At 46.3% G+C, this 15,511-nt stretch overlaps 1 protein-coding gene across 1 annotated transcript in view; it reads left to right on the top strand.

The window, feature by feature from the left end:
• The first annotated feature begins 8 nt into the window (after window positions 1-8).
• Window positions 9-15,511, top strand: part of FAM234B (family with sequence similarity 234 member B) — a 167,061-nt gene continuing 151,558 nt past the window's right edge. Inside the window, exons 1-2 of the mRNA XM_040359623.1 lie at window positions 9-77; window positions 2,390-2,433. Coding sequence (XP_040215557.1) covers window positions 2,397-2,433 — 37 coding nt within the window. The 5' untranslated portion in view covers window positions 9-77; window positions 2,390-2,396. The remainder of the gene's footprint in view (window positions 78-2,389; window positions 2,434-15,511) is intronic.

The raw sequence follows: 15,511 nt of genomic DNA, 5'->3' as shown, positions 1-15,511 counted from the left end.
ATGTGACCCACTCTGCACTAGCCCCGCCTCCCTCGCTCAGTCACGTGACTGTGACATCACTCTCCATACATCCCAGGGTCTAGTATAGACTTGGGCAGAGTGATTCATTTTAGTGAGTCAAATCATTTGGATCAGTTCAGTGAAATGATTCGAATCACTGAATCGACTCACGACTCATTTGTTCAAAGCTAAGATTAAGGCCGGGTACACACGGACAAACATGTATGGTGAAAGCGGTCCGTCGGACCGTTTTCACCATACATGTCTGCCAGAGGGCTTCTGTACGATGGTTGTACACACCATCGTACAGAAGTCCGCGCGTAAACAATACGCGGGGCGTGTCCGCGGTGTCGCCGCGTCGATGACGCGGTGTCGCCGCGACAATGACGCGGCGACGTGGGCGGCCCGCCTTTAAAATGCTTCCACGCATGCGTCGAAGTCATTCGACGCATGCGAGGCACGGCGGGCGGCTGGACATGTACGGTAGGTCTGTACTGACGACCGTACATGTCCGAGCGGGCTGAATTCCAGCGGGCTGTTTTAAAACAAGTCCAGGAATATTTGTCTGCTGGGAAAAGGCCCGGCGGGCAAATGTTTGCTGGAATTCGGCCCGCTCGCGCCCACACACGACCAAACATGTCTGCTGAAACTGGCCTGCGGGCCAGTTTCAGCAGACATGTTTGCTCGTGAGTATGGGGCCTAAGGATCATAACTGCAGTCCTGTGATACACTCAGTCAGAACAGTAAGCATATTAGATGTTAAGTAACTTTGCTGCAATAACTATTCTATAAACTCTGCAATACAGCAAAACAAAAAAAAAAAAAGATACCTTGAATTATGCAAAAATATTAACTTAACCAAAAATACAAATTATAGTTTATTCTGGCACACCAAAAACATGAAAAAATAAAGTTTAAATGGATCCTGACCTGATAATTAAAAAAAATTGCAGGGTTTCCCACATGATCACACCAATGTGAACTGAGCCTCATTCAAAGAATTCTCACAGCAGCTTATGCATTTGACCTGATGAGTCACTCATAGATTCACAAGTTATTCTGCTCTCCTGGCTCACACACAGCTCATAAATCTAATGTGCTTAGACGAGTCACTCATGGATCAGGAGTTATACTGCTCTTCTAACTCACATACAACTCATGAACCTATTGTACTCAGACGAGTCACTCATGGATCAGGAGTTATACTGCTCTTCTAACTCACATACAACTCATGAACCTATTGTACTCAGACGAGTCACTCATGGATCAGGAGTTATACTGCTCTTCTAACTCACACACAGCTCATGAACCTATTGTACTCAGACGAGTCACTCATGGATCAGGAGTTATACTGCTCTGCTAACTCACACACAGCTCATGAACCTATTGTACTCAGACGAGTCACTCATGGATCAGGAGTTATACTGCTCTTCTAACTCACACACAGCTCATGAACCTATTGTACTCAGACGAGTCACTCATGGATCAGGAGTTATACTGCTCTTCTAACTCACATACAACTCATGAACCTATTGTACTCAGACGAGTCACTCATGGATCAGGAGTTATACTGCTCTTCTAACTCACATACAACTCATGAACCTATTGTACTCAGACGAGTCACTCATGGATCAGGAGTTATACTGCTCTTCTAACTCACACACAGCTCATGAACCTATTGTACTCAGACGAGTCACTCATGGATCAGGAGTTATACTGCTCTGCTAACTCACACACAGCTCATGAACCTATTGTACTCAGACGAGTCACTCATGGATCAGGAGTTATACTGCTCTTCTAACTCACACACAGCTCATGAACCTATTGTACTCAGACGAGTCACTCATGGATCAGGAGTTATACTGCTCTTCTAACTCACACACAGCTCATGAACCTATTGTACTCAGACGAGTCACTCATGGATCAGGAGTTATACTGCTCTTCTAACTCACACACAGCTCATGAACCTATTGTACTCAGACGAGTCACTCATGGATCAGGAGTTATACTGCTCTGCTAACTCACACACAGCTCATGTTACAAAACATAACGTTGATACTTGTGTGCTCTCTTCCTGAGTGTCATCACAGACTGGACTTGACTTGACTAGCTGCTGCTGCCTGCTTCACACACAGACATACAAAAGAGAACCTTGTGTGCTCTGTGATTTATTCAGAAACTTGAAGTCTTGATGGCTCACATAATCATGTTATAGATAATTTTACAAATCATGAGCTGAGGCTGCTGTTTTTTCAGCTCCCTACACATCCTGAAAGGGGAGGATCTTTGACAATGAATTGAATCAGATTCACTTTCATGATTTGATTCATTCAAACTCTGTAGTGAGTTGATTCACTGATTCGATTCAGTGATTCAGTAGCCAAGCCTAGTCTAGTATGGCTACGGTGCTGTCCAGGGCTCTGAAGCTGCAAGGTGAGGGGTGTTGGCTGTGATTGGGGGGCTGTCATTGGGGGGCTGTCATTGAGTTGCAGGAAGGAGGGGGTGGGGTGCACTCAGTCCATTGCAGTGTATTCAGAGATAGATTGCGCTGTGCTGGGCTCAGCTGTAAATGTATTGTGTACTATTGGGGGAATGGTTACAGTAATTGGGGGAGAACTAACTCTGCACCAGTTTACATGTGATATGTCTATGCCTGGTGTGATGGGGGTGAGATATGTCTATGCCTGGTGTGATGGGGGGAGATATTCCTATGCCTGGTGTGATGGGGGGGTGGGGGGAAGATATGTCTATGCCTGGTGTGATGGGGGGAGACATGTCTATGCCTGGTGTGATGGGGGGAGACATGTCTATGCCTGGTGTGATGGGGGGAGACATGTCTATGCCTGGTGTGATGGGGGGAGACATGTCTATGCCTGGTGTGATGGGGGGAGACATGTCTATGCCTGGTGTGATGGGGGGAGACATGTCTATGCCTGGTGTGATGGGGGGGAGACATGTCTATGCCTGGTGTGATGGGGGGGAGACATGTCTATGCCTGGTGTGATGGGGGGGAGACATGTCTATGCCTGGTGTGATGGGGGGAGACATGTCTATGCCTGGTGTGATGGGGGGGGGGGGAGATATGTCTATGCCTGGTGTGATTGGGGGGGGGGAGATATGTCTATGCCTGGTGTGATGGGGGGGGGAGATATGTCTATGCCTGGTGTGATGGGGGGGGGAGATATGTCTATGCCTGGTGTGATGGGGGGGGGAGACATGTCTATGCCTGGTGTGATGGGGGGGGGGAGACATGTCTATGCCTGGTGTGATGGGGGGGGGGGGGAGACATGTCTATGCCTGGTGTGATGGGGGGGGGGGGGAGACATGTCTATGCCTGGTGTGATGGGGGGGGGGAGACATGTCTATGCCTGGTGTGATGGGGGGGGGGGAGATATGTCTATGCCTGGTGTGATGGGGGGGGGGGAGACATGTCTATGCCTGGTGTGATGGGGGGGGGGGAGACATGTCTATGCCTGGTGTGATGGGGGGGGGGGAGATATGTCTATGCCTGGTGTGATGGGGGGGGGGGAGATATGTCTATGCCTGGTGTGATGGGGGGGGGGAGACATGTCTATGCCTGGTGTGATGGGGGGGGGGGGAGATATGTCTATGCCTGGTGTGATGGGGGGGGGGGAGATATGTCTATGCCTGGTGTGATGGGGGGGGGAGACATGTCTATGCCTGGTGTGATGGGGGGGGGGAGATATGTCTATGCCTGGTGTGATGGGGGGGGGGGAGATATGTCTATGCCTGGTGTGATGGGGGGGGAGATATGTCTATGCCTGGTGTGATGGGGGGGGAGACATGTCTATGCCTGGTGTGATGGGGGGGGGGGGGAGATATGTCTATGCCTGGTGTGATGGGGGGGGGGGAGATATGTCTATGCCTGGTGTGATGGGGGGGGGGGAGATATGTCTATGCCTGGTGTGATGGGGGGGGGGGAGATATGTCTATGCCTGGTGTGATGGGGGGGGGAGATATGTCTATGCCTGGTGTGATGGGGGGGGGGAGACAGGTCTATGCCTGGTGTGATGGGGGGGGGGGGGGGAGACAGGTCTATGCCTGGTGTGATGGGGGGGGGGGAGATATGTCTATGCCTGGTGTGATGGGGGGGAGATATGTCTGTGACTGGTGTGATGGTGGGAGGGGGAGATATGTCTATGCCTGGTGTGATGGTGGGAGGGGGAGATATGTCTATGCCTGGTGTGATGGGGGGGGGAGACAGGTCTATGCCTGGTGTGATGGGGGGGGGGGAGACAGGTCTATGCCTGGTGTGATGGGGGGGGGGGAGACAGGTCTATGCCTGGTGTGATGGGGGGGGGGGGAGACAGGTCTATGCCTGGTGTGATGGGGGGGGGGGGAGACAGGTCTATGCCTGGTGTGATGGGGGGGAGACAGGTCTATGCCTGGTGTGATGGGGGGGAGATATGTCTGTGACTGGTGTGATGGTGGGAGGGGGAGATATGTCTATGCCTGGTGTGATGGGGGGGGGGGGGGGGGAAGATATGTCTATACCATGGGGGGTGGCTATGACTGGTCTCTATGGATGTCTCCTGTAGTAGTTCAGTCTCCATTCAGCTGTCGATGGGAAATCCTATTAGAACCTGTTTCTGTTCTGATTGTAGGAAAGTTTCTATTGTCTCCTGTGCCATTTAGAGGCTGATGTGTGAGGCAGACGGCTTCCTTTCCTGTGATCAGGGGTCCTGGAGGTATAAGGGGGCTGCCACTCCTGACCTTTGTTTTCAGGGTTACATGGAAAGCCAGGGGGTGGTAAAAGCAGGTGGTTGGGCTGTGAATTTACCACCCACCCAAAGAAGTACATGCAGCCACCAAGGGCTGTACACATATCTCAGCTCTGATGCTTTGCAGAAAAAACAAATCCCATGTTGTGTTTGACAACTTTAAACTTTTCTGATGACTTTGCAAAGCAGAAGGCCTTGGGGTACTCGGTGCATGCGCTGTGGCGCTTCATCAGTGAGGCCAGCTGTTTTATGTTGGTTCTTTCAACCAGGAACCTGACGATGCCCCGGTTTCACATTCACGCCATCATGGGGCAGCTGGCTCCCGATGATGTCAGAGACGAAGATGGTGGCATGGGACCTGGAGTGCAGCAATGGACTGGCAGATCGCTACAGAACAAATTCTGGATGGCCCCTCTGCACATTGCTATATCCCCTTTCCAGCAAACTTTGCAATACAAATCGGGAATCTTTACTTCACACATATTCATGTTTAAGCTCACCAACTGCGTCAGAGTAATCCCTCTTATGGCCAGTCCTACTCTGCTCTACCACTGCCAATACTATGGTGGACACCATCTACTAGGTTCAGGTCTGGTCACTGATCTGCATTGCAAGAAAAATCAGAAGTCTCTGTGCTCAAGTCCCAATAGCTACATGTACATAATCCATCAGGTGCTGAAGGGCTGTGAACACATATTAACACTACAAATTCAGAATGAATCCTCTGCACACTGCTTTACACTTTTACCAGCAAACTACACAATGAAAAACAGGGATTTTTTGTTCACACATTACAATTAGCGTTCGACCGATATGGGTTTTTCTCTGGCCAATGGCCGATATGTGTTGCTGATTTTTGCGATATATATATATATTTTCATCTCAAAAAACCTAGGGTAGAGAGGTGGGGTGCAGCCTATTAGTGTCCATAAGTTCCACATCAGTGCCACCTCATCAGTGCCAACCAGTGCATCACCTCATCAGTGCCTCACATCAGTACCCACCAGTTATTCACTGCCACCTCATCAATGCCCACCAGCGGAGCGCCACAAGCTCCGTTCCATCTCCTAGCCTAGCAAAAGAAAGTTCCATTTGTCCCTGGCCCTGACGTGCTGCCCCGCCTCTGCCTACAATCCCCAGAATGCAGAGCGGGCCGGTAACAGCCAATCGGCGGCTGCCGCTGCCGACATCCTCCACTCTGAAAAAAAACGTCCCCTGACGTGCTGCGCGCTCTGCCTACAAACCCCAGAATGCAGCGCGGGCCGGCCCGCGCTGCATTCTGGGGTTTGTAGGCAGAGGCAATGGCGCGCAGCACGTCAGGGGATGTTTTTTTTTACAGTGGAGGATGACGGCAGCGGCGGCCGCCGATTGGCTGTTACCGGCCCGCTGGTTGGCTGCCGACTTCCTAAACTAAAAAAAGAAATAAAAAAGTCAGCAGCGGGCGAACGAGCGAGCGGACAGATAATCGGCCTATTTTTCATAATAATCGGCCGATGCCGATATCTTTAAAAAGGCGAAATATAAGCCAATATATCGGTCGACCTCTAATTACAATACATGTTGTTCTTTTTTAATTTTTTATGTCACAATGTACAGTATAAGATTTCCTATCATATGTGCCCAGAGTTAAAGGGGTTGTAAAGGTAAAACATTTTTTTTCCCTTAAAAAGCTTCCTTTACGTTAGTGCAGTCCTCCTTCACTTACCTCATCCTTCCATTTTGCTTTTAAATGTCCTTATTTCTTCTGAGAAACCCTCACTTCCTGTTCTTCTGTCTGTAACTACACACAGTAATGCAAGGCTTTCTCCCTGGTGTGGAGAAAGCCTCTTGAGGGGGGAGGGGGCAAGCAGGAGAGTCAGGACACTCTCTACTTTGCAGATAGAGAAAGGAGCTGTGTGTTAGTGTGCGTCCTGACACTCCTGCTCGCCCCCTCCCCCCCCCTCAAGAGGCTTTCTCCACACCAGGGAGAAAGCCTTGCATTACTGTGTGTAGTTACAGACAGAAGAACAGGAAGTGAGGATTTCTCAGAAGAAATAAGGACATTTAAAAGCAAAATCGAAGGATGAGGAAAGAGGACTGCACTAAGGTAAAGGAAGCTATTTAGGGGGGAAAAAAAAATTCCTTTACAACCCCTTTTACTCCAGCTCTGAGCAATCCTCTTTTATTGTTCAGTGAAATAAAACGGACTTGCAGAGAAAAACCTCAGTCCGTTCCGCCCCCTTGCTGCGAGTGACATGTAAATAACCTCATGCACTAGCCTGGAGACGGGCATTATTTTTAAATTCCCACCCCCACTCCTTTTCTGAAGTCATGTGATTTACTTTTCTGGATTTTGACTGGATGTTAGTGATCATAGCAGAATTTAGTGTAAGAAATACATAGGAAAAAATTCATGTTGACAAGGGGAGTGTAGAGGGAAGGGGGGGGGGAGTCTACTGACATCACGACTCCACCCACTGACCTCCAGACAACAGATCCAGGAGTATACAGAATCTTCAATTTTTTAGTTCTTATAACAGACAGAGGGGAAACATTTGACAAGAAAGGATACAGTGCCTTGCGAAAGTATTCGGCCCCCTTGAACTTTGCGACCTTTTCCCACATTTCAGGCTTCAAACATAAAGATATAAAACTGTAATTTTTTTTGAAGAATCAACAAGTGGGACACAATCATGAAGTGGAACAAAAATTATTGGATATTTCAAACTTTTTTTAACAAATAAAAAACTGAAAATTGGGAGTGCAAAATTATTCAGCCCCCTTAAGTTAATACTTTGTAGCGCCACCTTTTGCTGCGATTACAGCTGTAAGTCGCTTGGGGTATGTCTCTATCAGTTTTGCACATCGTGAGACTGAAATTTTTGCCCATTCCTCCTTGCAAAACCGCTCAAGCTCAGTGAGTTTGGATGGAGAGCGTTTGTGAACAGCAGTTTTCAGTTCTTTCCACAGATTCTCGATTGGATTCAGGTCTGGACTTTGACTTGGCCATTCTAACACCTGGATATGTTTATTTGTGAACCATTCCATTGTAGATTTTGCTTTATGTCTTGGATCATTGTCTTGTTGGAAGACAAATCTCCGTCCCAGTCTCAGGTCTTTTGCAGACTCCATCAGGTTTTCTTCCAGAATGGTCCTGTATTTGGCTCCATCCATCTTCCCATCAATTTTAACCATCTTCCCTGTCCCTGCTGAAGAAAAGCAGGCCCAAACCATGATGCTGCCACTACCATGTTTGACAGTGGGGATGGTGTGTTCAGGGTGATGGGCTGTGTTGCTTTTACGCCAAACATAACGTTTTGCATTGTTGCCAAAAAGTCCGATTTTGGTTTCATCTGACCAGAGCACCTTCTTCCACATGTTTGGTGTGTCTCCCAGGTGGCTTGTGGCAAACTTTAAACAACACTTTTTATGGATATCTTTAAAGCGGGAGTTCACCCATTTGTAAAAAAAATTTTTTTCTCCCCTTAGCTTCCTGCTCGTTCGGTCTAGGGGAATCGGCTATTTGTATTAAAATATGAGCAGTACTTACCCGTTTTCGAGCTGCATCTTCTTCCGTCGCTTCCGGGTATGGGTCTTCGGGAGCGGGCGTTCCTTCTTGATTGACAGCCTTCCGATAGGCTTCCGACGGTCGCATCCATCGCGTCACCCGAAAATCGTGACGCGATGGATGCGACCGTCGGAAGCCTCTCGGAAGCCTGTCAATCAAGAAGGAACGCCCATTCCCGAAGCCCATACCCGGAAGCGACGGAGAGGATGCATCTCGTAAACGGGTAAGTACTGCACATATTTTAAAATAAATAGCCGATTCCCCTAGTAAAAACGAGCAGGAATCTAAGGGGGAAAAGTGCCCTCTAAGGGTGAACCCCCGCTTTAAGAAATGGCCTTCTTGCCACTCTTCCATAAAGGCCAGATTTGTGCAGTATACAACTGATTGTTGTCCTATGGACAGAGTCTCCCACCTCAGCTGTAGATCTCTGCAGTTCATCCAGAGTGATCATGGGCCTCTTGGCTGCATCTCTGATCAGTCTTCTCCTTGTATGAGCTGAAAGTTTAGAGGGACGGCCAGGTCTTCGTAGATTTGCAGTGGTCTGATACTCCCATTTCAATATTATCGCTTGCACAGTGCTCCTTGGGATGTTTAAAGCTTGGGAAATCTTTTTGTATCCAAATCCGGCTTTAAACTTCTCCAACAGTATCTCGGACCTGCTTGGTGTGTTCCTTGTTCTTCATGATGCTCTCTGTGCTAAACGGACCTCTGAGACTATCACAGTGCAGGTGCATTTATACAGAGACTTGATTACACACAGGTGGATTCTATTTATCATCATCAGTCATTTAGGTCAACATTGGATCATTCAGAGATTCTCACTGAACTTCTGGAGAGTTTGCTGCACTGAAAGTAAACGGGCTGAATAATTTTGCACGCCCAATTTTCCAGTTTTTTATTTGTTAAAAAAGTTTGAAATATCCAATAAATTTCGTTCCACTTCATGATTGTGTCCCACTTGTTGATTCTTCAAAAAAAATTACAGTTTTATATCTTTATGTTTGAAGCCTGAAATGTGGCAAAAGGTCGCACAGTTCAAGGGGGCCGAATACTTTGGCAAGGCACTGTATATGCAGGAGGCACGTATATCCTTATAGATCAGCACTATGGCAGTAGTTTAGAAAGGATGAGAGTGGGTTTACATCCACTTTAAGCTGGCCGACTGTGTCAAAGTAATCCCTCTTTTTGCCAGATCGCTACAGAACACTGCCGAGTTTGTTGGGCTTGCAAGTATGTTTTTAAGGATAACAAAGAATCAGGAGAGTGAACAAAGCAAGAGAGAGAGTGAAGCTCTTTAACCACCTCAATACTGGGCATTTTCACCCCTTCCTGCCCAGACCAATTTTCAGCTTTAGCACCGTTATGCTGCGTACACACGACCGTTTTTCCGGATGTCAAAAATTATTATTATTTTTTTATGTCCTTAAAAACGATAGTGTGTGGGCTCCAGAGCATTTTTCACGAGGTAAAAAAATGGGCATTAAAAATTTAGAACATGCTCTAAGTTTTCACGTAGTTTTTAACGTCGTAAAAAATGGTCGTGTGTGGGCTTTAACGACGTGAAAAAAACGTGCATGCTCTGAAGCAAGTTATAAATTATGAGACGGGAGCGCGAATCGTCTCTCACCAAACTTTTACTAACACAAAATCAGCAAAAGCAGCCCAAAGGGCGGCGCCATCCGAATGGAACTTCCCCTTTATAGTGCCATTGTACGTCACCGTGCCTTGCTCAAGCTTTTTTTTCTCTAGACCAGTGGTTCTCAACCTGGGGGTTGGGGCCCCCTTGGGGGTCAAATGAGGATTTGCCAGGGGTCCCCAACACCTGGGCTGCTCCTGAAGCCTGCGGCCGCCCACTCAGTCTCCTCACAGCCGCCCCTTCAGTTCACGGCATAGCTGGGGGGCAGGGACTAGAGGTCAGCTGACTGGTGAGGAATGTGAAGTGGGAGGGGCTGGAGGAGACCCTATCTGCTGATTTCAGCATAGGTGTCACTGCTACGAGAAACCACAAAGTCGGAGACACAGTGAGTAACACTACCTGTGATTAGAGTTGCCTTTAAAAGTCCCCACTACAGTTCTCTGATCAGCAGATGACCTTGATCAAGAGCACCTAAGTTGGCTGATCCCAACTCTCCACCAGGGAGTAAGAGAAGGAATAAAAATAGACTACATGGAAGGTAGAGAGAGAAAGAACAAGAAAGACGTCTAGAGAGGGATGGGGATAACAAACAAGAAATTAGGATAGAGATAGAGAGATAGAGAGAGAGAGAGAGAGAGAGACATCCTAAAATGTACTATAAGGGGTTTTAATACTGAGTGGAAGGGACCCAGGGAGCGCTAAATGTCCGTGGGTTAGGTCTTGTCTTGGGTGCCGACAACTCACAATAGGAAAATAATTTTACTGTTAGGGGTCCCCACAACTTGGGACATTTAGTCAAGGGGTCACGGCACTAGAGAGGTTGAGAACCATTGCTCTAGCGGCATTACCCTTTGAATGACAATTACGCGGTCATGCAACAATGTACCCATTTGAAATTTTGATAATTTTTTTCTTTTGGTGGTATTTGATCACCTCTGTTTTTTGTTTATAGCGCAAAAAAAAAAAAAAAAAGCGAACATTTACTTTTTGCTGTAATAATTACCCCCCCCCCACCAAAAAAAATTTCCACAGTTTAGGCCGATATGTATTCCACATATTTTTGGTAAAAAAATCGCAATAAGAGTATTATCGATTGGTTTGCGCAAAAGTTATAGCGTATACAAAATAGGGGATACATTTATGGCATTTTTATTGATGTTCTTTTTTTTTTTTTTTATCTTGACTGCGATATTGCGACGGACACTTTTGACACTATTTTGGAACCACTCACATTTATACAGAGATCCGTGCTATAAAAATGCATTGATTAATGTATAAATGTGACTGGCATGGAAGGAGTTAACACTAGGGGGCGAGGAAGGGGTTAACTGTATTCTAAGGACTTTATCCCTCCCCCCCCACCCATCATCCTGGACTCCTCTCTCTCTCTCCCCCCCCCATCATAATTAGTATTATACAAGGTTTATATAGCGCCAACAGTTTGCGCAGCACTTTACAACATGAGGACCTGAATCTTGAATTTCCTCTCACTTCCTGTTTTGGCTATGGGACAGGACATAAAAATTTGTCTCCCCAATGGGACACAGATGGCAAAAAAAAAAACTGACAGGAGTTATAACTCTCCCTTACTCTTTCCAAAATGGGGGGGGAGGGGAGTTTTTGCCTATAGTTTTTCTTTAACTTGTGATATAATGCATGTCTGCTTATCACACATGAATGTAAACTAGCACAATTTCAAACAATGGCTAAGCGGTGCACATGCCTTGATGGATGTGAAGGTGACCTGAAAATATTCTTGGACAGGTCCATTGTGACTGGGAAGTCCTAATTACTGCAAAGAAACACTAAATTGGGAATGGACCCTTAAAGTGATACTAAACACACACTGTTTAATTTACATTGTCCCTTCTATTTCTGTATATGGATGATGGTACTGTAATTTTTTTTTAATAAAAAATAAATATATATCTCTATCTTTTTCCTGATTGATATACAGCTGTCACGTGACCCAGATCTTTCCCATCTTGTCTGAAGGGAAACATAAGCAGGAGGTGCTGCTAGTCCTCTACTGCTGCTCACATGTTAAAAAATGAAACAAAACGGCCTTTGGAATACAGAGTCAAATGAATTAATATCAATAAACTGTTTTACATTGTCCTGCAAATCTATATTTGAAATCCAATCTTTATTATTTTTTGGCAATAACATTGTGTGGACAGATTTCTGCTGGTCATAGGCTGTGTCACGCTCCTATAGCCTGTGTCTTAGAACAAGAGGAACGTGAAGCCTCCATCCATTTACATGTAATATCCCTCCCCCATTGTGTTTAGTTGGCATGGAGGAGGATTGGGTTGTCATTTACCACTGTGTATACGCCCACATGTGTGACTCTATAGTCACGTGGACTGCTCATATGTAATAGGGAGGAAATGCTTAGCCCAGAAACTCACTAAAAACTGAGCATGTGCAGAGCTGGCAACACTGCTCTGCAAAATCACCAACTGCATTTGGGACATAAACAGAAGTGGGAAATAGAGAACGAGATCAACCAGGTTTTTTGCAGAATGCGGATCTTACTGACTAAGTCAGTATGAACAGTAGAGGTCGACCGATATATCGCCCTGCCCGATATTTGGCCATTTTGGAGAAATCGGCATCGACCGATTATTATCCATATTAGGCCAATATAACACGGACCACAGTCACCGCACCTCTGCCAGTAGAGTGTGAAGAATCCTCCTCCCTTCTCCACACTGTTGGCAGAGCAGCGTTGCGGTGTGTAAAAATGTAGGGTGGGAGAGAGAGAGAGAAACTGTCACAATTGAGGTTGAATGTTGGGGGTGGGTGGGACCCAGCTATCCAACACCTGCCAATGTGTATGTGCCCGCCCCTTTCTTAAACAGCCCAATCATTGGCTGGAGAGAGAGAGAGCATTTAGTTTCAGAGAGAGAGAGCATTCAGTTTCACAGATACACTATCGGCTGCCACCTGGCAAAAAAAAAAAAAAATTGGCGTTAAATATCGGCCAGAGAAAAATTCATATCGATCGACCGCTAATGAACAGCATGTAATGCAGCATTTATTGATGTTTTTTTATGATGTGGGTTTAGTGACACTTTAACATTCAAACGATCACATAAGCAGATTGTATCATGATAGATATTGAGTTAGGCCTGGTTCACACACATGCAGGGTGCAGTTTGCAGTTTGCATATTCCAGGTGCGTTTTTTCAATACACGTTTTTGATCCATTGAAGTCTATGGAACCAGAAAAAAGTTCCTGGCCCTGTCGATTAAAATGCACAGATGTGAACATGACCCATAGGAAACCATGTTAAATGGACTGTGGTGTGTTTCTGCAAAGCTGAAAACGCACAAAAAAGTGCATAGGTGTGAACCAGGCCTTATGGTTGTGCATGTTGGGTTTGCTTGAAGGTTTGGTCACTTGTATTTGAGTAGGTCCTTGTATATACTTGCGTTACCAACACAGATCACTCTTCAGAGGGCATTTGACAGGTGGTGACGATAGATCACCTCCTGATCACCAGTTTTAACTCCTTAAACCCTGCACCGGCACGCTACAAATACATATGTTGCATGCAGGTTCAAAGAACCCACATTCAGTTGTAGGAAACAGTGGGGGTCATTTTTGTTGAGCTGCATTTCAAAGCATTGCGACTGCACCTGTACACTTCCCTCGACTGCAAGACAAAAAAAAGATACCAGGGGACCAATACAATAAAACCGGCTACTCAATATCATCCATTGCAATGATTAACTACAAGACAGGATTCAGCAATAACATGCTAACGCGTTTAAGCCGAAGTCCTACTCATAGCATCATGCTACATTTGCTGGTCTGTGTATGCTGTATGCTGATATAGTAGTTAATTTTACAAGGGATAAAACTGAGTAGCCAGTGTTCTGTCAAAATCTCAAATAACGTAACTTCTGGTGACTGTCCAGTCGCAGTAATTGCATATTTGGACGACTTGGCTGTTTTCACAGAACACCAGCAGCGTATACACTACGGTACACGATATAATGAGTGGACATTGTTAGTCCACTCCACTGGTAACCATATGATATATTAGTAGCAAGGTGGTGACAACTTTTTTACTCCTAAGCCAGTGTTGTGTCAAAACAGGCAACTTGTTGTGTACCGTGAAAAGGTGAAGTCACTGCTCCAGGTGGATCTTTAGCAGACAAATCAAGGAACCTCCCAGGAATCCAAGGTGCTGGCAATGCACTAGGCAAACATGGAAAAGTGGAAATGGATGGACAGCCACACTCCAAAGGAACGTGAAGAACTGGTCTTTATTAATAAAAACTGGACATGCAAATCCAAATATACAGTCACATAAGGGGACAGCTGACGCGATTCGCACACAGTTAGTGCTTAGTCATGACTAAGCACTAACTGTGTGCAAAACGCATCGGCTGTCCCCTTCTGTGACTGTATATTTGGATTTGCATGTCCAGTTTTTATTAATAAAGACTACTTCAAGTTCCTTTGGAGTGCGGCTGTCCATCCATTTCCACTTTTCCATGTTTGTTGTGTACCATAGTGCAGTGGTCATCAACCCTGTCCTCAGGGCCCACTAACAGGCCAGGTTTGCAAGATAACTGAAATACATCACAGGTGATATTTGCTGCTCAGTGATTGCAGTATTCTAGTCTGCATCTCCCCAAGGTAATACATAAATCCTGGTCTGTTAGGCCCCTTTCAGACTGGGATTCGGCCGCTAGCAGGGCTGTATTAACCCCCGCTAGTGGCCGATAAAGGGTTAATACTGCCCGCAATGCGCCTCTGCAGAGGCGCATTGCTGGCGGTATTGCCGCGGTTCCCATTGTTTTAAATGGGATGGAGCGGTATACTCACCGCTCCAAAGATGCTGCTGACAGAAGATTTTTTTTGTCTCCCGCCAGCGCATCGCCTCAGTGTGAAAGCCCTCGGGCTTTCACATTGAGTATGCAGTGAAGGAGTTTTTCAGGCGGTATAGCAGCGCTATTTTTAGCGCTGTACCGCCTGAAAAACTCCTCAGTATGAAAGGGTCTAAGTGGGCCCTGATGACAGGGTTAATGACCACTGCCGTAGTGTATACGTTGCCGGTGTTCTGTGAAAACAGCCAACTCGTCGTGTACCGCAGTGTATACGTTGCCGGTGTTCTGTGAAAATAGCCAACTTGTCGAAATCTGAAATTACTGCTGCTGGACAGTCACCGGAAGTTATGCAATTGGAGATTTTGATGAGTTGGCTCTTCTGGCAGAACCCCCGGCTTTGTTGTATCGGTTGATCATTGCTACACCCGCCTCCACTGTCTTTGCAGCTTAAAGGGGAGCGATTGGGGCTGGCGCAACCACTTTTTATCGCCCTTGCAGCCTAATCGTATCCCTGTCTGCATTACCAACATCTGCCCAGTGACTAAATCTGTTAAATGATAGGGTCATAAAAAAACAGGAACCCTAAAAAAGTGTACTTGTGTTTTTGGTTAGGATAAAGGGAACTATGTCTTCTATAATCTAGACCGGGAAATTAAAATTTCTGATTCTCCAGATCTTAATATGATATATTAGTAGCAAGTGTAAAAGCATAATCCATCGGTTACAGCGGGTGATTTACGA

The sequence above is a fragment of the Rana temporaria genome, chromosome 7 (assembly GCF_905171775.1).
Source record: "Rana temporaria chromosome 7, aRanTem1.1, whole genome shotgun sequence".
NCBI lineage: Eukaryota > Metazoa > Chordata > Amphibia > Anura > Ranidae > Rana > Rana temporaria.
Note: the sequence above shows the minus strand (reverse complement) of the source record. Positions and strands in the feature narration are given on the sequence as shown.